At 36.2% G+C, this 24780-nt stretch overlaps 1 protein-coding gene across 1 annotated transcript in view; it reads right to left on the minus strand.

Annotated features, from left to right (window-relative positions):
* Positions 1-5187: 5187 nt before the first annotated feature.
* LOC149529563 (uncharacterized) overlaps positions 5188-24780 on the minus strand; it is a 34589-nt gene continuing 14996 nt past the window's right edge. The window contains exons 3-8 of the mRNA XM_089808774.1: positions 23252-23852; positions 22829-23128; positions 9228-9269; positions 8965-9012; positions 8788-8849; positions 5188-5893 (exon numbers count right to left, since the gene is read on the minus strand). Coding sequence (XP_089664900.1) covers positions 5788-5893; positions 8788-8849; positions 8965-9012; positions 9228-9269; positions 22829-23128; positions 23252-23852 — 1159 coding nt within the window. The 3' untranslated portion in view covers positions 5188-5787. The remainder of the gene's footprint in view (positions 5894-8787; positions 8850-8964; positions 9013-9227; positions 9270-22828; positions 23129-23251; positions 23853-24780) is intronic.

Genomic DNA, 24780 nt, shown 5'->3' on the forward strand with positions numbered 1-24780 from the left:
AGTGCATTGTCTTTTCTCCTTCTCGGTGAGTCCTTTATTTCAATTTCCTCGTTAGTTACTATTAAAATTCTTGCTTTAAGTGGAATAGCCCTCTTAGACCTTTTCATTTATGTTTGTTCTTACTAGTTTAAAAAAGGATTTATTTTAGTTGTTTGTCTCTGATGGTCAGGTCTCACCCAAAGTTACGTAAGGAAAAGCCTACCACTTCCATTACCAGTTTTCTACCAGAACTAAAAGACACGTTCCTAGCTAACAAGGAAATTAGCAAGCTACTGACTAGATTTTCAAAGCCAAAACCTAGGTCCATCGCAAAAAAGGTAGCAAAGAGTGAATTGTTGCAGGCTGCAGGATTCCCAGAACCAGTTCTTTGCCCGAAGCTTGTTTTAGAATGCAGAGATGGGTATGATGCCACCCAAAGGTGTATTAGAACATACCTAGGTGAAGTTTTGGTGTATGTGAACAAGGTCACAATCATGGGTGGCTTAAGGATTCTAGCACACGAAGAATATGAAGCTTGGACTATTGAGCTTTCAAACACCAAGTTTGCATCAGACCCAAACATTTTCAATAATGTCATTGCCAAAAATTGGTTACTCAAGCCAAAGAAAGGGAGTTCCCACATTCCTCATCCCCTAACAAGAGAAATATGATACCTAAAATAAAAAATGTAATTACCCTTCTAAACAGGGTCAAAGGAACTGGGAAAATTGGATGTATTTCTTTGTTCAAGCCATCCTAAGTGACGGGAAGCGTATTGACTAGGCAGAAATCATAGCAAACCAATTGCATGATGAGCTTTCCCAAGTATTCGAAATTTCTGGATTTCACATGAGTTCATGCTTGTTAAACATCTTGGCGTGTTGCAAAGAATGGGTTGGACTGCCCCATGCCTTGTGGGTAAAATGCAAGCCCATATATGAGTATTTCCCTTCCTTATAGAAAGAAAAGAAACAAGGTAATTTTGAGAGGGTGCAGGATGCTTTCCTTGCTAAATTAGTGTTTGAATTACAAGGAAAAGAACATAAGAGATTGACTAAAGAGGCAGCACAATTCATATCCATCTATGGTATAAGTTTCTTTACCCAGTTTTCTAAATTTACATACATGAGTTGTTGGATTTGAAGGGAGCCCCCTTAAGTTGCCTAGGTATTGTTTAGATCATTATGTTCTGATCAAAGTCTGTAGACAGATAGCAAAAGTTGACGAAAGTTGTGAGGTTAGGAGGGCTTCCAGTTCTACTTTCCCCATAGAACTCGGTCATTGCCTGTGCAAAACTATCCAAGATGTTGTTGACCTAGGACACGAATAAAAAATAATGAATCTAGAAGCCTATATTGCCCATTTTAACTTTAATAGTAAAGATTTTGCTCAACCCATGTTTGAGTTGCATCCTTCAAACTGTGAAGATGATTATGAGGTAAGGAAGAGATGGTGGTCTAGGCTTACTTTGAAACAGATAGAAGAGTATAAACTCCATATGAGCATAACAGGTGTGAAAGAAGATAAAGACGAAAAAGTGGTCGACCCTTTCTATATAGCTCAAGTCAAAGTTTTTCCCTTTCCAAAAATAGATTGGGATTCACCTAAGGAAAATGACTATGGGCCAAGAAAGACCTAGTCATTGAAAGAACTAAAATTTGGCTAAAAGAGAAAAGGAAGTCTAAGTGAGAGATTTGGGGCAATCTTCACATCATCAGCTCTAATTCACCTACACCTATTCGTAATGCTAATAAAGGTGTCACCTTTTCCCCTGTAGGTATTTTGAACCTTGAAGCTAAAATTGAACCCAAAATTTAAAGTTCAATTCAGGTCAAGTTCAGTAAGGCGAACCCGCTCTCGCGACAAGAAAGAAAAATCCCAAAGGGCTATTGTGGAAGATACTATTGCGGACCCAATTGAAGTTGAAGTTGTTGTTGAATCTTTTGGAGAAGGAATACAAGAAGTTGTGGATCAGGGTGGTCAAAAGACAATAGGTGATGTCAATGCTCCAAGTTCAATGATTACTAGCACTACCTCCTCTGTTTACAAACTCCTTCGTCCAAGGGTACTACTACTGCGCTGAATTGGTTTGACTTGTCAATAAATAAGAAAAGATGTATATTGCCAGTAAGCATCTCAGTGGAGGGTATGGTTGGGAAGTGTTTCGGAAAATGCCTAAAGCCAAAAAGCCAAAGACAGAAACCATACGAGAGGTTGATGAGCAGACACATGACTAGGTTGCCAATGTGTATAAACCTTCTGAAGATAAAACCCTGGATAACATCACACCCCAAGATTACACTATAGAGAAAAGGTTCTCGGACAAACCTCTAGAGTTGTAGATGTGAAAACCCTAGATGTCGGACATCCTAAGGTCACCAGCCGCACTTGGAAGGATTGGAAGGAGAAGAAAGAATTGAAACAATCTATATGTCTACTGGCAGAATACATTAACACCTTACAAAATGTTGAAGAGGAATGTCAACACCAAGCCATCTCCATGGTTGACGTGACTTCCCCAACTAACCAGCAATTTATCAATCAAGTGAAAAGGGATAGATCAGTCTCCTAGGCATTTGATGAATGGCTTGAATCTATGTTTCCAACGCAATTAGCTACATTGCCTGCTTAGCTGAAACAAAGATAAAAGCTGAACAAATGATGATCAATTTGAAATCAAAGCTTTACGCCTAGACCAAAGAAAAGGGGAAATGGGATGATGTTATAGCTCACATCATGAAGTGCAGGAGTACAAGATGGATAAGTTTTAAGATAAAAAGAACTCTAGCATAGATACAGACATCTTGTATGTTTCAAGAACCAACCTAGAATGGAGGAACATGGTTATTGAACATTGCCTTCATGAATGTTTAGAACTTGTTAAAGCGCTAGATTTTCTGAAGCAGATTCTGGACAATGATGTGAAATGCATTGACGTCGAAATCCTATGCAATAAAGATCAACCTAATAAGAATCTGAAAGAAATTGTGGCAGCTTGTTAGCTCTGAAGGACACCAAGGAAGTTTATGCTGTGAATTTCACTGCCATCGCCCAAACTAATTCAATGATCATAATGAGCAATGATCACCTGGCAATGCAAAATAAAAAAAGTTGTAACATGCTCATCAAGTTATCACTATCTGGTAGCTGAGGACAGAACAATTGGGAATCCCGCAACAAAAAGAGATTGTTGACTTTGAATTTACCTACAAAGAATGGAAAGATGTAGGGGGCAATGCCCCTATTGGACAAGCACAATCAACCAATCCAATCAATGCCACAAGTGTTTAGCTTAGAACTAAAGCTTCGGCCAATTAATTTTCTAGTTATCTAATTTAGTTTCTTTTTGTTCTAAATTAACTTTATCAACTCTGTCAGGAGTTAGTTTTATAATTGCTTTGTAAGCTTGGCATGGCTATATATTGTAAAACTTTTAATATATTATAAGAACTTAAGTTGTTAAAGCAAGTTGGGGACTGAACCATTTTGTGGTGCCATTTATTTGAATGAAAGAATAGAAACAAAAGCCTCTTTCTGGTTCTTGCAATACATCATTTGTCACTTAAGATCATATGGTTTTGGGTAATCTGGATTTGTTTCTTAAGGAATGATTTCTTGGTTGTGATAGATGATTGTATGCTTTATTCTGCAAATGGTTCTGAATTAATCTTATTCAATTGAATCAATATCTTTTGCTTAAGATACAAACCTTTCATTTGATGAGTGTTTTGGCTTAACAATGAAAAATCAATAATTATGCAATACTTTTAAATGGATATGGAAAAGTGTTTTCATTGCCTTCGTTATTTCTGGTAAAAATATCACACCTTATTCGATTCTTTTGAAATAAAAGAAGTTATTGTTTATCATTTAAGAAGGGAGTTGTGCCTCAAAACATAGAGTTCTACCAAGAGAACTCAATTGGGGTGATAGTTTTTCTCGTCATTTAATTTTCATATCCCATTTGTGAGAAAGAAAATTTGTTCACTAACAATAGTCTCATGTGTCATCAATGTCTCCAATGCAAATCTTAGCTTGGAGATTAATGCACCACCAACTTCTACTTTTTGTTATATCAATCATTAGATTGAGCAACGCTAACATCACTGTACTTAACTAACTCAAAGGATAATCTTCCTTCTTTTTAAACGTCTTTTCATAGTCCAAATTTTTTCTTGTCAATTTATCTACTCACCAATATATCTTGGTGCAAGTAAATCAACCAACCCGGACTTGCTCTGGCATGGGCTTATACTGATAATACTTATCAAGCGAGACTTTCCAGTCAGATAACACTAAAAGTACATATATTTCCTTATTCATCAAAATAGAACCTAGAAAACTATGACTGATTTCTGATCATTAATATTATTCTCGATTGTACCAAAAATTATTACAAGCTGCAGTGCTTATAAAAATAAAGCTATAAGTTGTTTTTATTTCTCTTCTATCCTTTTCTCTACATAATTTGATGGTATCGGTTTGTTACTAGCTCGTTTAGTGGTGGACTAGCTTCTTTATGTGCTTCATGTTTGAATTGAAACTAAAGAACAAGCCTATGATTAACACCACTATAACCAAAGATGAATATTACAACAATGGGAAGCATAAAAGATACAAGGGGCTTTTCAATTTGGGTACACATAAAAGATACAAGGGGCTTTTCAATTTGGGTACACAACAAGGATTGAAGTTAGATTTGTCCAGGTAGGTTCACCATGTCCTTTCATAAAGTATAGTTTTATATATGCAATCACAAAAAAATATCAATATAAGGGATGTTAGGCAAGAATAGATATGCATATGATGAAAACTTAAGTTAGTGCCTCATTTGACATTCATATTTGGACTGCAATACAATATCAAGATGGGATCAGGAAAAAACTATACTTAGCACAATACGTTAGCAAAAGAAAATCAAAAGATGTCCACTAGTCCACTAGTGTTCTTGATCTGTATTCGTTAAAAATCAAAAGAAAAAGACACGTTTATTTATTTGGTTTTTTTATAGCAATGTGCTTACCAGTCTGAATATATTGGATTTTTTTATCTGATAATCTAGTTAGTTTCAATCCTTTTACAAATATATCGTGTGCCAATAATTTTGGTCATCCGGCATCCAAAAGATCTACCATTGGAAAATGCAATCAAACTGCAAAACAAAATAGATTTTTTTTTCTGTGGACTAGACTATTGAGATCTACACAATGAGAAAAATGAAGAACTATATTATCCCCAGATATTAACCACTCACTCAAATAGGCTCAAGGTCATTCAAAATTTGAGTGAAGCATTAAAATACTTCAGTTTGATATACTTGATCATACTCGGTTATTCATCAATATAAGGAAAAAACTGATACCATTCTCATCAGTGACATCTTCAGTATTTTCAAAGCTTTTGGGAGGATCAAATGTGTAGTCATAAATCTCAAGAATGAAAGGTATCTAGAAAAGATCTAGATAATTAAGCCCCTGGAAAAGCAGAATTTGTTCTTTTTTTCCAATGATCGTGATCCTTCAAATTTCCCACATACTTTTTTATCTGCTGTGACCAGAAAAAAGGCAATTGTTTTACAACTTATTGTGCCTTAATCATATATTCCAGTACCGCTCTTTCAACCTCCTCTCATGAATATTCATGCAAATAAACTTTGCAGATTTCCCCTAGTGTTCTCATCTCTGTTGACTGACTGCTCATGGGATCTAGAAGCCTATAACCTCTTAAGATTGTAGTCAGATGACCTTCAATTATTAATTACTCAACTTCATGTCACATTAGGAATTATGACTGCATAAACACAATATGCTACTCCTCATCAGAGTAACTGAACTTTATTGAATGAGACTGCAAGTCAATCATGCCTCCCTTGTAACTCCCTCGCTTCTTTTTTGTTTTTTCATGTCGAAAATCCCTGAAACACAAACAACCATGCATGTTTTCAAAAGCAACCCTCATGCTTAAGTAATTGTAAATATAGGTTTAAAACATTCATATAGGTTTGCATGAAAGTGAATTCAGGGCATTGAAACTATTACCTTCTAATCATTAAAAAACTATACTAGTTTTAACTTTTAACACATTAAAAGAACTCTATTACCAGGATTTGCCAAAACCCTTCTCATATCCTAACTGGCTTACACTAGGGATGGATCCTGGATCAGGTTCGGCCTAGCTTGGACAAGGTTCTAACCAAGCCTGTTGGTTTGGCCCGAGCATGATTGATGATTTGAGCCAGGCAGAACCCAGGGTAACTGCCCACTAAAACATAGAGAATGTTTTTATGATAGACAAAAAATTAAAAATTAACCGTAACCCTAAAAGGTAACTTCTAAATCACTAGAAAACACAGATGCAAAAATATGTTCCACCCTCTTATTCCCAACTGAATAATCCATTTCTTCTCATTGCTCAGGGTTGAAAGTTAGCTCTGATCAAGAACATTCTCTTGATTGTCCTACACCTCAGCTGCTAGGAAGATCAAGATGCTTGCATCATTAAATCTTCATTCATTATATGGTTTTATTTTATTTATTCTTTCCAATATCCACAAGAGCTTTACAGAAAAGAATTCATTATGTTTGCGTCTCCCATGAATTTTTTCAACAAATAGGCAGGCTTACAAAAACAAAATCCTGATTTTTGTTTATTTAAAAACATGTAGATACATTTATAATCCAGAACAATTCAGAGTTCCATCTCTACCGACCAAAAATTGGCTACAACTTTTCATAATTGACCATTTTTCACCACTTGGTGACACGTGATAATTTTTCTCAAGGCAATGATAATATCTAGTAGTATAGTAAGTGCCTTAAAAGTTTGGGAGCTCCTGCAGTCGAGTGAAAATCCCACTTGTGTGTGATTGCTAGCCAAGTAATCAGAACTTGTGGTGGGCTAACCAAAAATGGGATGCCAATGAGGAAATATTCAGGTTATATCTAAGAGCAGAAAGAAGAAAATAGAGCAACTGAGAGACCCATATCAAAGTCTCATCCTTCAGCCAAGAAAAGGGTTGTGCAGGCCACCTACAAGGTCATCCTCAAGAGCTCCAGTTGTGTCTGTCACACATCCATTTCCTCTGACATTTATTAGAAATAACATTGAGAATGTGATAAGGAGCAATGTTGTGAATGTGACATTGAATTTATGCCATTGGTTTCCTTTAGACCTCATAAAATCACCATACTAGCAGGAAATGGTGTCAAAGATAAATGAAGAACCTAAAAGGTATATAAGTCGAAGTTATAAAATAATACTAGGTTGGTGAAATTCAATTCACCTTGCACAATCCTCTTGAGAGAACTTGTAAAGGTAGGCATAAAAGAATTTATACCATGGTAATTGGCTTAGGAGTGCACAGAGTTAGACTAATAGGGAGGGTCAAATGGTTAATAACATACGTCCAAGACTGGTGGAGCATGTGTTAAGCTTCATTATGCCGTAGATGGCAAAAAATAGAGGCAGAACAGTGGCTAAAGTAACAAGACCTCTTTCAAACATTTTTCAAGTAGATGCAAGATAATGTAATCTAAAGGTGGAACACAAGGCTACTCATTGCATCTCCTAACATCTTCTTTGACCCAAGTCTTGAAGCATAAAAATGCTTTATTTTTCCAAGAGAGTGTCACCATACAGAGACATTGAAGTTAATGGTAGGTATAAGGGCAATATTAACTGGACTCTTCCCTAATCCAAAGGAAAAGCACATAGTTGTGGGCAAGTGTGGGAATTTCACAACTTCAACAGATCGGCATTAGTACTCTGAGAAAGGTTTAAAGAAGATGCCCATATGTGTCGGTGGTACCTTCATGGCCAAGGAATCAAGGATCGAGATCACTAGAATTTTGTCACAGGTATGTTAGAAAATTGAACACGTTTATCTTTCTATGGCTGCTATAAAGTTCAATGTTCTATTGATTTCATTTTAAATCTCAGAGAACTGTAATCTTTGTGGTCATACCTCCATGGCCAAGGATCTATTTGTCTGTAGCTTATTCCCATCAAAGTTCTATCACAGGTACATTAATTATTGCTTTTGCTCTCTTACTTCTCCTTGGAAACTATAATGCGAAATTGTCTTGGTTTTAACTTGAATCTCAATAGGTTGTGATTTCACTTTAGCAAAGCAAACCAAAGTACATACTCTTTTATTCACTCAATAAACTGCGGGCAATTGGCAAGGAAAAAGGTCTAGGAGTCGGTGCATGTATATTGCAACCTATGCATGTTCTCACATGATCAAGTATAAGAAGACAACAAAAAGGATATCTGTAGCACTGGAGTGTCCCACCCTGTATACTTTTGTTGCATAACAATCCTTAATATTTTATGCATTTTAGCAAAGTGAAACTGAAGTACATGCTCTTTAACCATTTAAGTGAGGTTGACTGGCAGAAAAAACAGCACTGGAGCGCGTGTATGTACATTCCAACCTCCAATCACACTTTATATACTGTTCTTGCATGATTTTCCTCAATCTTGTACAAAGATGAGGCAAAGGAGGCTGAGACACTCAACTTAGCATAGTGTAGTTAGAGGGAGTGGCATTGGCACTAGTTGGGGTTCTAATGAACCAGCTGATAATTTTTATGCTCTTGATGAAGGGCAACTAATCATTTGTATCAATTTCCTTTGTGCGGCATATCTAATATAAATCATTTTTAGTTTATCTTTTAACATTTGATGATTGACATTTAATTATAACACACACACAAGTGGACCGTCAAACCTGAACTTAAATCGGTAACTCAGAAGAAAACATCAACTAGTGACTCAGATCAATAATCTAGCTTGGAATGAACTTACTTTCCCCTAACTTGTCCAAGAACCTGTTCTGCTTTTGCACCATAGCCAATCTCAGCACCACTCTGCAAAGACCCAGCAATGAAAATCAATATCTTCTACCGAAAAGCAATCACACAATATTAAGGAATTGTCATTACAAACAGAAACAGAAACTAGTTTACAGTTCAAATTGCAAACCTTTGCCCAGTAAGAGTTATCTTGAAGCCTGGGATCTACAAACTCTACCTGCCAACACAAAGTTTGTATAATCAAAACAGTTGACTCCACACATCCCTACAAGAATTACATGCAAAAGTAGAACCTCCTTCCATAGACCATATCCTTGATGTTTAGTAGTGAAGTTTTCAGCCGGTAAAATGTTAAGATAAATTTCAATTGAACGTCATTCTAAAGAATCTGAATCAGACAACAAAACCGATGGATGCATAGAAATGGCTTACTTCTTGCACTTTCACCCTCTGGAAGGCTTTTGCAGATGTTGGCTGCAAAAAAAAAACAAGGAACAAACTTGAGCTCATAAACATACATCAAGAAAAAAATTGTTCAAACAGACACAATTTGGAGGCAATAAAGTGACTAGACATATTTGGAGGTTCAAAACTAGGAGATATGAACACCAGGCCAGGTGATTACTAATAACAGTAAAGGTACATCCAGGTAAAGAGCTAGAAACATGTATGCAGAGAAGACACATCAACATGTTTACAATGACAACTACAAGTCAATGCAGAGGCTCATGAAAGCAATTGATACTAATTCTATAAATGGAAGAACCTATTAAAAAAACTTCAAATAAAACAATCAGTTTAGCATACCTACTAATCTCTCCCTAATATGAAGATATGACTAGTAAAATGTAATGGCAATTTCCTAAGTGAATAGAAATGCATATGCCACTGGAACTCTCCTAGTTTGCCTTGTTCTAAGTCTGCTCAATAAAGTATCACACAATGATCAGTCGCTAATATATGCCAGACTATATGCAGAGCCTACTCACCTCTTGCTCATGCCATGGCAACCATACCATTGTCTGGATCATAAAATTTGATCAAATAAATTACTTCATGATGATTCAGTTGTTGAGAAATGCCAAAACACAAACTGTAGGAAATATCAAGGTCATCACCTTGTAACAAATGAAAGTGCTAAATAGGGGGAAACTGAAAGAAAATAGGTGGAAGATCTGAATCACTTGTTAGAGTTGTAAAGTTTACCAACTCATCACCTTGTACCTACTTTGCCTTGTTCAAAGTCTGCTTAATAGAGCAAAAATGATCCCAGTTGCTGACATATGCCAGACTATATGCAGAGCCTGCTCACCTTTTGCTCATGCCATGGCAAATATACCACTGTCTGGATCATAAAATTTGATCAAAAAATTGCTTCATGATGATTCAGTTGTTGAGAAATGCCAAAACACAAACTGTAAGAAGTATCAAGATCATCGTTGTACCAAATGTAAATGCAAAATAGAGATGAACTGAAAGAAATGAAGGTGGAAGTTCTGTGTCACTTGTTAGAGCTTTACGCCAGTTCTGTGTCAGATCACATCACCTTGTACCAAATGTAAATGCTAAATAGTGTGGAACTATAAGAATGAAAGTGGAAGTTCTGTGCCACTTGTTATAGCTTTACACAACTTGCTCTGAATGTGTTCTCCATTCAGCTGCACAGCAATAAGTAAAGAGCAGTACCCAACACCTGCATTGGTCTGTGTCCAGGTGTACTCAAGAGCAGCATTGACATCAACACGGCACAGCAACATTTTGGTTTCTATGCAGCTGAGAGACCAGCATGGGGAGGATACAGTTATATAGGAAATAAAGCCTGCTGGGAATTTTCTTAAGATTACCATCCAGTTAACTTCTTTGAGGCTTGGAATATTTTTGTATGTAACATAGTATCAACCACTTTGAATGATTTTTGGATCAAGAAGGTTGGCAGATTGCAAATGAAGTTTTCTCTGTACACTGGGCTACACCTTGAAAATTCTGACAAGATTTCATAGCACAAAAGGGAGCAGCAATTCAGGGTCATATTTCTTTAGGTTCACAAATGGTCGACATGATATGTTGTGAATATCTTGGCTTGGTGGAGAGCATCTTCCTCAGAAAAAAAAAGAGGTAAAGAGGTTTACCCATGTTGCTCTAAAGGTGTTCTCCTTAGCATCACAGCGGTATACTGCAGTGTCCTCTCAGCACAGGAGTATATCCAGTAACAGCCTTATTCTGTGTTGAAGTTGCAGTTAAGTTCAGCAGTAGCATCAGCATGGCATGGCACTGACAAAGAACTCTTCTCTGTAGAATTCTCTTCTCTGTTTTGCAAGGCAATTTTTGAATATTTTGCATAAACCTTAAACTAGAAGTGGCATCCAATGGTTGTTAACTTATTAGCATGAATGCTGATGATATTCCTATGGGGGGGGGTGGGGAGGGACGTGTGGTGTGGTGTTTATTAGTAGTGCTGAGACATGATTCAGTGATTGTGTGTTGCATTTATGACTGTGTTATTGATGTCAACATATTGGTTATTTTGTGAAGATTGGCAGAGTAGAGGACTGAGTTTGGCTTCGTGAGGTTTGAGGATTGAGGATCAGCTTATGCGCACTTGGAATTATGTTTTAGAGTATGTCTAGATGCTATAGTTAAGAAGGTGTACGGAAATATGAAGACTGGATATGAAGAATTTGGTGCAGGTGGCTTTCAAACAGCATTTCTGGAAAGCAAGTACTAATGTTTGGATTTTATCGCCTAATAGATATGGAATCCATTTGAGCGAGTTGAGACAGAGGTTGACGACATGATGAAGATGCTTCAATCAAATACGAATATTGAAATGATCAGTGAGTATAAAGTTATGAAGACTATGAGCCAACAAATTACTTGTAATTGTGAAAAAGATTGAATGTTGTAATGTAACGTGTAATGTAACGTGTAATGTAATATTTTACATTGGTCATATATTATTATTGTAAATTGGGAAAGCCTCAAGGCCGACTCAATAACTTGTTTTAGGAATTGGTATAAAGGAAAGGTCATTTCCTTGTGGATAGGTATCCAGTGCAAATAATATGATATGTGATGTATTGTGCAAGCTTGAATGCAAAAAATTTTTGGATCAGCCCAGAGATTGGTGCAGTTGAGGCACGGTGAGCTTACAAGGGATTGTAATTGGCAAGATAAGTTGTGGTTGGGCAGTTGTTGATGTACACTTGTATTATTCAGTGAGAATAGTACTGAAGTTGTTTGGATGGTGGGTCCATCTATTAGTAGTGCTGAGACATGATTCAGTGATTGTGTGTTGCATTTATGACTCTGTGTTATTGATGTCAACATATTGGTTATTTTGTGAAGATTGGCAGAGTAGAGGACTGAGTTTGGCTTCGTGAGGTTCGAGGATTGAGGATCAGCTTATGCGCACTTGGAATTATGTTTTAGAGTATGTCTAGATGCTACAGTTAAGAGGGTGTACGGAAATATGAAGACTAGATATGAAGAATTTGGTGCAGGCGGCTTTCAAACAGCATTTCTGGAAAGCGAGTACTAATGTTTGGATTTTATCTCCTAATAGATATGGAATCCATTTGAGCGAGTTGAGACAGAGGTTGACGACATGATGAAGATGCTTCAATCAAATACGAATATTGAAATGATCAGCAAGTATAAAGTTGTGATATGAATATCAGGATTTAACTGTGTGATTTTTGAGTCAAACTCGATGACCCATGTTTCATGAGTAGTGATTCAACATGAATCCATCTCTCATGAGAATAAATGGAACACTTAGCACTCATTGGATCTAGGTGATGCTCACAGGGGTGAAGCACCGGGACTTCCCGGGAGGTCACCCATCCCAGTACTACTCCAGCCTGAGCGCGCTTAACTACAGAGTTTCCTCCACAGTTAAACCCAAAGCTTGCAACCCCATTTGCAAAACCTTCACCAAGTGTTGTGCCTTATGAACCATTCATTAGGAAGCCCCTTAAGCTCATCAATTGATAAGTAGGAGATGATTTCCACAGCTAGTCAAATTGTGATATGAATATCAGGATTTAACTGTGTGATTTTTGAGTCAAACTCGATGACCCATGTTTCATGAGTAGTGATTCAACATGAATCCATCTCTCATGAGAATAAATGGAACACTTAGCACTCATTGGATCTAGGTGATGCTCACAGGGGTGAAGCACCGAGACTTCCCGGGAGGTCACCCATCCCAGTACTACTCCAGCCTGAGCGCGCTTAACTACAGAGTTTCCTCCACAATTAAACCCAAAGCTTGCAACCCCATTTGCAAAACCTTCACCAAGTGTTGTGCCTTATGAACCATTCATTAGGAAGCCCCTTAAGCTCATCAATTGATAAGTAGGAGATGATTTCCACAGCTAGTCAAATTGTGATATGAATATCAGGATTTAACTGTGTGATTTTTGAGTCAAACTCGATGACCCATGTTTCATGAGTAGTGATTCAACATGAATCCATCTCTCATGAGAATAAATGGAACACTTAGCACTCATTGGATCTAGGTGATGCTCACAGGGGTGAAGCACCGGGACTTCCCGGGAGGTCACCCATCCCAGTACTACTCCAGCCTGAGCGCGCTTAACTACAGAGTTTCCTCCACAGTTAAACCCAAAGCTTGCAACCCCATTTGCAAAACCTTCACCAAGTGTTGTGCCTTATGAACCATTCATTAGGAAGCCCCTTAAGCTCATCAATTGATAAGTAGGAGATGATTTCCACAGCTAGTCAAATTGTGATATGAATATCAGGATTTAACTGTGTGATTTTTGAGTCAAACTCGATGACCCATGTTTCATGAGTAGTGATTCAACATGAATCCATCTCTCATGAGAATAAATGGAACACTTAGCACTCATTGGATCTAGGTGATGCTCACAGGGGTGAAGCACCGGGACTTCCCGGGAGGTCACCCATCCCAGTACTACTCCAGCCTGAGCGCGCTTAACTACAGAGTTTCCTCCACAGTTAAACCCAAAGCTTGCAACCCCATTTGCAAAACCTTCACCAAGTGTTGTGCCTTATGAACCATTCATTAGGAAGCCCCTTAAGCTCATCACCTAGATCCAATGAGTGCTAAGTGTTCCATTTATTCTCATGAGAGATGGATTCATGTTGAATCACTACTCATGAAACATGGGTCATCGAGTTTGACTCAAAAATCACACAGTTAAATCCTGATATTCATATCACAATTTGACTAGCTGTGGAAATCATCTCCTACTTATCAGTGTTCCATTTATTCTCATGAGAGATGGATTCATGTTGAATCACTACTCATGAAACATGGGTCATCGAGTTTGACTCAAAAATCACACAGTTAAATCCTGATATTCATATCACAATTTGACTAGCTGTGGAAATCATCTCCTACTTATCAATTGATGAGCTTAAGGGGCTTCCTAATGAATGGTTCATAAGGCACAACACTTGGTGAAGGTTTTGCAAATGGGGTTGCAAGCTTTGGGTTTAACTGTGGAGGAAACTCTGTAGTTAAGCGCGCTCAGGCTGGAGTAGTACTGGGATGGGTGACCTCCCGGGAAGTCCCGGTGCTTCACCCCTGTGAGCATCACCTAGATCCAATGAGTGCTAAGTGTTCCATTTATTCTCATGAGAGATGGATTCATGTTGAATCACTACTCATGAAACATGGGTCATCGAGTTTGACTCAAAAATCACACAGTTAAATCCTGATATTCATATCACAATTTGACTAGCTGTGGAAATCATCTCCTACTTATCAAGTATAAAGTTATGAAGACTATGAGCCAACAAATTACTTGTAATTGTGAAAAAGATTGAATGTTGTAATGTAATGTGTAATGCAATATTTTACATTGGTCCTATATTATTTTTGGATCAGCCCAGAGATTGGTGCAGTTGAGGCACGGTGAGCTTACAAGGGATTGTAATTGGCAAGATAAGCTGTGGTTGGGTAGTTGTTGATGTACACTTGTATTATTCAGTGAGAATAGTACTGAAGTTGTTTGGATGGTGGGTCCATCTGTCTTCCTTTCAACTCCTAAAAGGGTTGGAAAACTCTAAAAAGGGTTGGAAAACTCCAAACAGGGTTGGAATCTCCTAATAGGAATTCAAAGTCTCCTAAAAAGAACTCATATGTACTTATTGTATTTCATACACTCCTAACAGGGTCCATCCTTTCACAAGGAACATTTATATTAGTACATCATCTTGTTGGCATCATTCCCATCGAGATTTTCCCTTTCATCAAGGGTTTCCCTAGTTAACAAATCTGGTGTTATTGTGTATGGTTATCTTTCTATGGTTGTTGCATCTACTATTTACATGTTTCAGAATTAATAAGGATATTGAAAGTTGTTTTAATTGCATAACTAATTGCCACCCTCCCCATCAATTATCTTGGTGGACTTTACTTTCTAACAATCGGAATCAGAGCATCAGGTCCTTCAAGAAAAAGCTTAGCAACTTAATTAGATCTATGGCAAGTCATTTCAGAAAAAGAAAGTCTGAAATTTGATGGAGTTAACTATGACAATTGGAAAGAGATGAAGACACGTCTGCTATGCCTGGGTCTGGAATATTGGTTGATTACTAAAAATAACAAGGCTATGATTGAAAAAACAGATCTTGAGGATTGTGAATCAACAGGAAAAGATACATTCATGTTTAATATGCTTGCTAGGGAAGCAAGTTATCAGCTGAATTTGGTTACGAAAAATATTTAAGACTTGCTCATGAAATTTGGAATGGTTTGCATCACATGCTCAGAAGGTTAGATTACAGAATTGGATATGTTTATTTCAAGATGCTAAGATGCTGGAAGATGAATCTATAAGAAGTTATTTTGGAAGAAAATCATATATTGTTACAGGAATTAAGACTTGTGGAGGAGAGAAATTAGAAGATGGTGTATGGAAGATATTGAAGACTTTGACATCTATATACAAATAGACAACACAAATAATTGAACAAGTTATTCCCTGCACGACTAATTTTACAGGAGAGACTTCTTGGGGGATTACAATCAGCCGAAATGTGGATGAGACAAAGTGGAGAATTGCCTAGAGTGGAAACTATTTTCAGCATGCTAAGAGACAAACCTATGTTGACAAGATGTGCAAGTACAAGTGGAGATTATGCCAGTAGCAGCCAAACAAAAGAAGATGAAGACAAGAAGATTGAAGAAGAACTTGCCCTACTTATGAAGAGAGAACCTAAAGGTAACAAAAAACTTTGCACTTGTAATTAACTTGGTCATTACTCTTCTAAATGTCCTAAAAGAGTAAAGAAGATCATGCCTAGAAAGACTTATAAATCAAGAGTAGCTAAGGATTGCTTTTATGTTGGTAAGAGTGGTGAACTTAATGTCAAAATGCTAGACTCCTTGACTGAAAGTGATAATGAGGATGATGAAATAGGATTTCTAGCTTTTAAGGAAGAAAACCTTGAAAAAAAAGTTAGAGAAGAAAAAGTACTAGTATCACAAGTTGAAAAGCGGAAATCTAATTACACTATAGATAGTGGTCGTTCTCATCACATAACTGGAGCTATGAATAAGTTTGTTGAATCCAATAGCCATGATGGAGTAGTTAGAGTGGAAATAATGCAGCCTATCATATAAAAGGAAAAGGATCGATTACACATGATAGAAAGACTAACACTGATGATGTTTACTTTGTGGATGGTTTGAAACATAATCTTTTGAGTGTTGGACAGCTAGAAAGACTAACGCTGATGATGTTTACTTTGTGGATGGTTTGAAAAATAATCTTTTGAGTGTTGGACAGCTAGTTGACAAGGGATATCAATTTTAGTTTACAAAGAAGACTTGCATTATCAAAGACAAAGATGGTAAGCTGATTGGTGTTGATACAAGGACAAGAGGTAATGTATTTCGGTTGGATTTTATTGAGATGACATGTTTAATTGCGAAGGTGGATGATAGTTGGTTATGGTATAAGAGATTTTGTTATATCGATTTCGATATCATTGTGAAGGTGAATACTACATTTGCAGTTGGATATTTGCCTACACTTGTGAAACCTACTAACATGGTGTGTAAAGAATGTGTAGGCAAAACAGAAAAAAAATTTAATCTCTAAGCAAAAAATTTACCATTTCAGCGAAATTGGAGATTGTGCACATAGATTTGAGTAGTCCTACAAAGACTAGAGCATTCTATTATAAAAAATATTTTATAATTCTTATTGACGATTTAACTAGAATGATGTGGGTAGCATTTCTTAGAGAAAAATCTAAAGCTTTTGAGAAATTCAAGATATTTAAGAGTAAAGCACAGAATGAATCTGGTTTAAGGATAAAATGCTTGAGATCTGATAGAGGAGTTTACTTCAAATGAGTTTAACAATTTTTGTGATAGCAGAAAGGAGAAATACATCAATAACTAAGGCAGCAAGAGCAATGATGCTTAAAAACAATGTATCAAAAATCTTTTGGAGAGAAGCAATAAATACAGCAGTATACACTACAAACAAAGTACAGATCAGACAAGGCGCATCTGATTATGGATTATGGGTTATGGTATGACAAATCAAATGAGTTTACTCTGTGTACACCGATGCGGATTGGGCAAGAAGTGTAGATGACAAGAAAAGCACTAGTGATGGAGCATTCTTTTTGGGAGGAAGATTAGTTTCTTGGCTAAGCAAGAAACAAGATTGTATCTCGCATAGTACGACAAAAGCAGAGTATGTAGCAGAAGAAAACAGTTGTAATCAAATTATTTGGACAAAGCAAAGACATTGGGGTTGAGCTTATAGAGCCTATTATCATACATTGTGATAACACAAGTACAATGAGCATGTCAAAGAACTGAATTTTACATTCAAAGACAAAACATATATCTATTATCACTTTTTGAGAGAGAAAGTTGATGAGAAAGAGATCATATTGGAGTATGTTAGCACAAAGGAGCAAATAGCAGACATATTTACAAAATCTTTGGTTAAGGACATATTTGAGCACTTGAGAGGTGTGTTTGGGGTTATGCCCCAACCTACTTTTGAGTACTTGATGCAAAGATTGCATCAATCCAATGGTAGCACAGCACTATCTCTTTATTTGGATTGAATGCTTGATGCTTCTCCTATGGGGGTCTATCTGTGTTTGAGCTGAATCATGAAGGACTCTTGATACTAGTATTTAACAATGTCTTTGGACACTTGAGCTTATTGCAGATCATACTTAGAGAAATGACATAATGATGCCTTTGTCATTGATGTCAATGGGGGAGAGTAACACATGAAAAACAGCTTTTGTTATGCATGTTTGGGGACAGCTATGTACATGAAAAACATTCTATGAGAGATTATCCTTTGGAGGAGAGATGTTCCTGAAGGAGAGGTTCATGTTGATTGATGAAGAGGGTTTGAAAAGATGTTGATGCATGGGGGAGATTAACACCTTCCTTGTGCATATCAGTTGTTGTATGGTGACATTTATGGACAACATAATGGGGGAGCAAATGCAAAAGAGACATATTTGGTATTCATGGAACTTAGATGCTTTTCATCTATGTCACCATCAATGCCAAAAGGGGAGATTGTTAGCATGAATGTTGATGATATTCCTATGGGGGGGGTATATTAGCAATGTAGGAGACATATTCAGCGGTTGTGTGTTGCTCGTGACACTGTTTGTCATTGATGTCAACATACCAGTTATTATGTAAAGACTGGAAGAGTAGTAGACAAAGTTTGGCTTTGCGTGGTTTGAGGATTGAAGATCAGCTTATGTGCACTTGGGATTATATTTTAGAGTATGTCTAGATGCTACAGTTAATAGCGCGTACAAAAATATAAAGACTAGACAGAGTTATGAAGAATTTGGTGAAGGCAACTTTCACACAACATTTCTAGGAAGCAAGTACTAATGTTTGGATTTTATCTCCTAATAGAGATGGAATCTGGTTGAGCGAGCTGACACAAAGGTTGAAGACATGATGAAGATGCTTTGGTCAAACACGCATAATTAGATGATTAGCGAGTATAAAGTTATGAAGAGTGTGAGTCGAATAGATTACCTGTAATTGTGAAAAAGATGTAATGATGTAATGTAGCGTGTAATGTAATATCTTAAGTCGGTCCTATATTATTATTGTAAATTGGGAAAGCCTCAAGGTGGACTCAATAATTTGTTATAGGACTTGGTATAAAGGAAAGGTCATTTCCTTGTGGATAGGTATCCAGTGTGGATAATATGATGTGTATTAAGAAGTAATTGGAAAATATTTGCTTGTTATTAAAATTGATCAAGAGATCAATTTATACAAGAGATCGAACAATGTTCCTTAAACAATCGTAAAGAATACAAACTTTCTATTCTAGAAACAGAAAACTAAATATTAGAAACATTTCAATATTTATAGAAGATTACAATAGATAACCATTAAATACTAAACAAAGATAATAGAAACTATCTATTATCGTTATACCCTCCCTTAATCTATCTAGAGCACAAAGCTATCAAAAAGCGTAAAAGGTTGATTCCGTCTACTCAAGGTGCTCTGCACTATTTGCTATGGGCTGTGAAACCAAATTGCTTAGATAGGGCAGCTAAGCGCTTCCGACATTCAGCCTTCATGTGCCCAAACTTGGTGGCAGTAGTTGCATTGAATGTTTTTCTTCTAGGAGACTTCTAAATCTGGAGTAGATGAGCATAATGCTCCAAAACAAACTGCAAAAGCCATGATTTTTAGGAGAAAATCAAAAAAACTGAACACGATTTTTGCGGTGAAAAATCAATCAAAACCCAATATGATTTTTGAGGTGAAAAATCAATCAAAACCCAACATGATTTTTGATGAGAAAAATAATCAAAACCTGACATGATTTTTGAGGTGAAAAACAATCAAAACCTAACAATACAAAGCTTCAATTTTTAGGAAAAAGGGAAAAACCCAATAGATAATCTCTGAGGAAAAAATTACAAACCCAATAAAGAATCTCACAAAACTTTGCAAATTAGAGAATCGAAAATTTTTAAGAGAATTTATTGAGACTAAGAAACCCATAAGAAATTTTTTTTAGGGAAAAAATTATATGAAAACCCATCAGAATTTTTTTGAGGGACAAAAATATGAAAACCCACCAAAATTTTTAAGGGAGGCAAAACATGAGACTTTGCATGGTAAACAAGTACATGCAACCCTCAAAAAGTAGGGACCCAAAAAATTTGAAGGGTGACCCAGAAGAGAGCTCGAAAAATCTAGAAAAAAAATGTTAACGTTTTCTAGAGTGGTTGGCTCGAGAATCGAGGCACCCAGAAAAAACAGATAACCTAATTGAGATCTCAAAAAAACCCACCAAGAATTTTTCTTTAAAAAGATTGGATCTGGTATAGAAAATTAGGGTTTTGAATAAAAACGGCACTGCTGCAAAAAAACCACAAAAAATGGCACAAATGTGCAAAAAAAAAAACGAATCTGGACAAAAATGGGTTGCAGAACCAAACCAAAAGTCAGCAACTTAAGTTCTCTCAAAACGATAACCCTAGTTGGATTATATAGAGAGTTGGAAGCAAATATGCATGTAAATAATTTCGAAAATGCAAATAATATCAACCAAGAAATTATAATTATTTTCAAAAAAATTTAGAGCATTGGCTCTAATACCCATATTACGAAGTAGTTGGAACATATTTGCTTGTTATTTACAGTGATCAAGAGATCAATTTATTCAAGAGACTAAATGATGTTTCCTTAAGAAACAATCGCAAAGAATAGAAATTTTTTATTCTAGAAACAAAAAACTGCATATTAGAAACATTCTAATATTTACCGAAGATTACAGCAAATAGCCATTAGATACTAAATAGAGCTAATAGAAGCTATTTATTATTGTAGTAATGTGATGTATGGTGCAAGCTTAAATGCGAATTTCTTTTGGATCAAAGTAGAGATTGGTGCAATTGAGGCACAATGCGCTTACAAGGAGCCGTAATTGGCAAGATAAGTTGTTATTGGACAGTTGTTAATGTACACTTGTATTATTCAGTGAAGATAGTACTAAAGTTGTTTGGACAGGGGGTCCATCTGCCTTCCTTTCAACTCCTAACAGGGTTGAAATCTCTTAACAGGGATTCAAAGTCTCCTAACAGGAACTCATATGCACTAATTGTATTTCATTGACTCCCAGTAGGGTCCATCCTTGCACAAGGAACATTTATATTAGTACATCATCTTGTGGGCAAGGGTTTCCCTAGTTAACAAATCTGGTGTTATTGTGTATGATTATCCTTCTATGGTTGTTGCATCTATTATTACATGTTTCAAAATTAGTAAGGCTATTGAGAGTTGTTTTAATTGCATAACTGATTCACCACCCCCCTTCACCCGCCCCAAGCCCCGCCCCCTCCCTCCCTCCCAATGATCTTGATGGAATTTCCTTTCTAACAATGGTATGGTGTCATGTCTCTGTGTGTGTGTGTGTTGCATACATCTATAATGTAGGTTCATTTATCCATGCATTATGGGAATGTTGTATACATATTGAGCATCCAATGAGCAGATGGATTTATCCAATTTAGGGATGATGAGTATCAGATAGCTTTGAGAAATAGATTAGAGAAATAATTGATATTTATACAAAAAGATGGTGAGACATCCCAATTCTTGGAACCAGAAATAGTAACTACCCTTGAACCCACAGCAAATTGGATGGTGAGACCTAATCACATCAAATCTACGCTGATGTAAGTTCCTGACTCGAGTAAAAATGACTCAAGCTTAGTCTGAAGTAGGGAGAACATATACAAAGTGGCATGTAGAGAAAATAAATACTTCAGACTCAGAATGCTAGCAATAAGTTACATTTATGAACCAGATGTTTGTAGTAAGCACAATAAAGGTTGCTATCAAACATGTCCACTTGAGTCTAAGACGTGATTAAAATGTTTCATTATTCCCTCCCAATTGATAATACTACTCATATTCTTTGATGAATTTGGATTGGATGCCAGAGATAAATAAATTAGATAGATAATAAAATTCCCTATAAACTGGAAAAAAAATGTTGTAATTTACACATGGAGATGAAGTACTGCAAGGAAAGAACCAAACATGAGTTGAGATCCAAATTCAACCATCAGCAATCAAATTAGATCTCATTTGTAAATAATACATTTACAATGTAAAGTCCATATCACTAGAAAAAGTAGAAATATAGGATATAGATGTTGAAAATGAAAGGACTTCTTCGCTCGAGGAAAGACGTTGCATTCAATAAACAGAATAATAAAAACAAATAAATTGTCACAATCCATTACAAAGTTAAGAACAGCTGGATCGTGTATGTTGGACAACTTTGCTAATAGTGCAAAGAGAAGATGCAAGTGATTTCACAAAACTTGTTACAGGGTCCTTCCAACCAGCCCCCCAGGTCATGATCCAGTTGGAACTGGGTCCCAATGAGGGGCCAGTATGCTGAGTTTGGTGATTCTATCAATTAACAAAATAGCCATTAACGATTAACATGTCAATCAATTTGATAGGATCATGTTTTTATTTTTTAGTATGACTCGCAAGGTCAACCATATACTGCAAGAGCTCCAAACATTCATCCCAATTGTCTGATATTTATATATATATATATATATATGGATGAACAAACTGAATCAAGATCCCCATAAAAAGAGTTTTCCCAACCCGCAAACCAAACCCTTGCTGAGTTATGGGTTAGAACAGAAATAGGAATTTGCAAGAAAAACACACAACCTTGTTAAGGAATATCCTGATAGAATAAGCAGAAGAATATAGACAAGCTGTATGTTTAGAGGAAAAACATAATCAATAAAGCATACTGTACTGTAGGAATAGCTAAATCTATGCAAATTGAGGAATGAAAAGGAAGTGTCATAATAATAGAGCATATAAACCATTTTCCTACAGCTATAGTTTCATATGTAAGTACAACACATGTAGATACAGAGACCAAATTCAAATGAGTTTATCAATAATAGAGCATGTGAAAAACAGTCCTTATTTAAGACAGTAAAACTACACAGCTCATGGATATTACCTCCCCAGACTTTTGCTTTGAGTTCAATGCAATGTTTGCTTCCCTTTCATCTTCTTTAACCCCTTTCTGTCCAGGTGTGATATCAAATAATGGTTTATTAGTGTCCCCTGCCAACTCATTCAAGTTGCTATTGGTTGCTGCTTCACTTGTTGCATTTGAACTAGGTGATAGGAGTTTCTTCTTACATCTTTTATTGTCTTTCTTTTTCTTCTTAGAACCATTTTGGTTGGCATCATCTCCAGAGTCCTCAACCTCAACCTGCTCCTTCTTCCTCTTCTGCTTTGGCACTTCTAGTGAATCCTGCAGTGATTCATCCAGTTATGAGAAAATTTTCAGTTTATATAAAAAAATGGATGGCTTGCTGTCATCTTTTATTTTATTTTTATCTATATCATTACTTGTTCTCTGCTCATTGTTACCTACCAAATCCTTATCCTCAGAACTCTTCTTTTTTTCCTCCTCCTTTGTCACATTTAATGCTTCCTGAAAAGATTTGTCAAGCTTCCCAGACTCTTTATTTTTTTGAGAACTTTTTGAAGGCTTGCTTTTCTCTTTGATTGAGTTTCCATTTGCTATATTAGTGTTTGTTTCCTTTTCATTGTCAATCACTAAATCCTTGTCCGTAGAATTTTTTTTCTTCTTCTTATCCCCCTTTTTTAATACTTCTGGTGTTTCCTGTGAAGTATTATCTTTGATTGAGCTTCTATCTTCTTTATGACTACTTTTTTTATGTTCATCATTATCAATCAAATCCTTATACTCAGTATTCTTCTTTTTCTTTTTGTTCTTCGCCTCATTTGTTACTTCCACTGGTTCCTGCAAATATTTTTCAAGCTTCACCAAGTCTGTTTTTCTTGGTTTCTTCTCTAAATCTGGGTCAATGTCTTTTCCAGGTGCTTTACGCTTTTTATCTTTGCTTTTTGCAAGTTCGCTCTGAGCATTGTTGTTTTGATCATTAATTGACAAGCAATTATTTTCTTGCTCCACATTTCTTTCCTCTACATTAAGCCTCTCCAGTTTTTCACTGCGAATGGCACAGACCCAAAACAACCATGAACAATGAATTACTACATCAATGCAGATTTGCATGCAACAAATAAAATGCAAATTTTTACATCAATTGGGTCAATTGTCATGACCTAAAATTGTACAACAATCACTGGGATAGTAGAAGCCAATAAAGGTAAATTCCACGAACCACAAACTTCTTAACTACAACCATAAATTGCAATTTTAGTTTCTCTGTTGGAGCCCAGATTTGCAGACCAGATTTGCAGACCAAAACCACTGAACATAGAAGGACCTTACTCGTTCAAAATTGATAGTGAAATGACCAAAATACAGAATTCAACCAGTACAAGGATACCTCATTTGAGACTCAATGGTCAAGGGGAAAACACTCTGACAAGGAATTCTCACATTAATAGATGTCAGAGAAGAGTTCTAATCTCTGAAAAGCAGGATAGAGTCTATAATTGTTTGCTTTTTCCAGTTGCTTGCCACTGAGAAAATAAACATATATTCAATTAATGGATGTCTAAATCACTTCACATCCAAAAACTAGGCAACGTCAGATGTACAAGTATTTGCTTGAGATGCATTAAGATATGTGTTGAAAATTCTGAAACTCGTAATTAATTATTGAACATTCAATTAAGCACACAATTGAAAATAACAAAATGGCAAATAAGGACAATACTGAAAATTGTTCATGAAATAGCCAAAGATCAGTGGCTTCTAAATACATTGGACATCACATAAAGTAATTCAGTAGATAATAAAGAAGAATTGAAGGAAACATATGCCAGACCCACAACAAACTAAGGAACATTCATAGTATATAACAAGCATCAGATAAACAATACAACATAATCCACACATCAAAAAAGTTTAAACTGTAGCTAGGGAAAATCACATTACAGGAAATTGTCATGAAAATCAGTTGAAATTGC

This window comes from Cupressus sempervirens, chromosome 11 (genome assembly GCF_028749045.1).
Source record: "Cupressus sempervirens isolate cs-2001-9-10 chromosome 11, ASM2874904v1, whole genome shotgun sequence".
In the NCBI taxonomy this organism is placed as follows: Eukaryota; Viridiplantae; Streptophyta; class Pinopsida; order Cupressales; family Cupressaceae; genus Cupressus; species Cupressus sempervirens.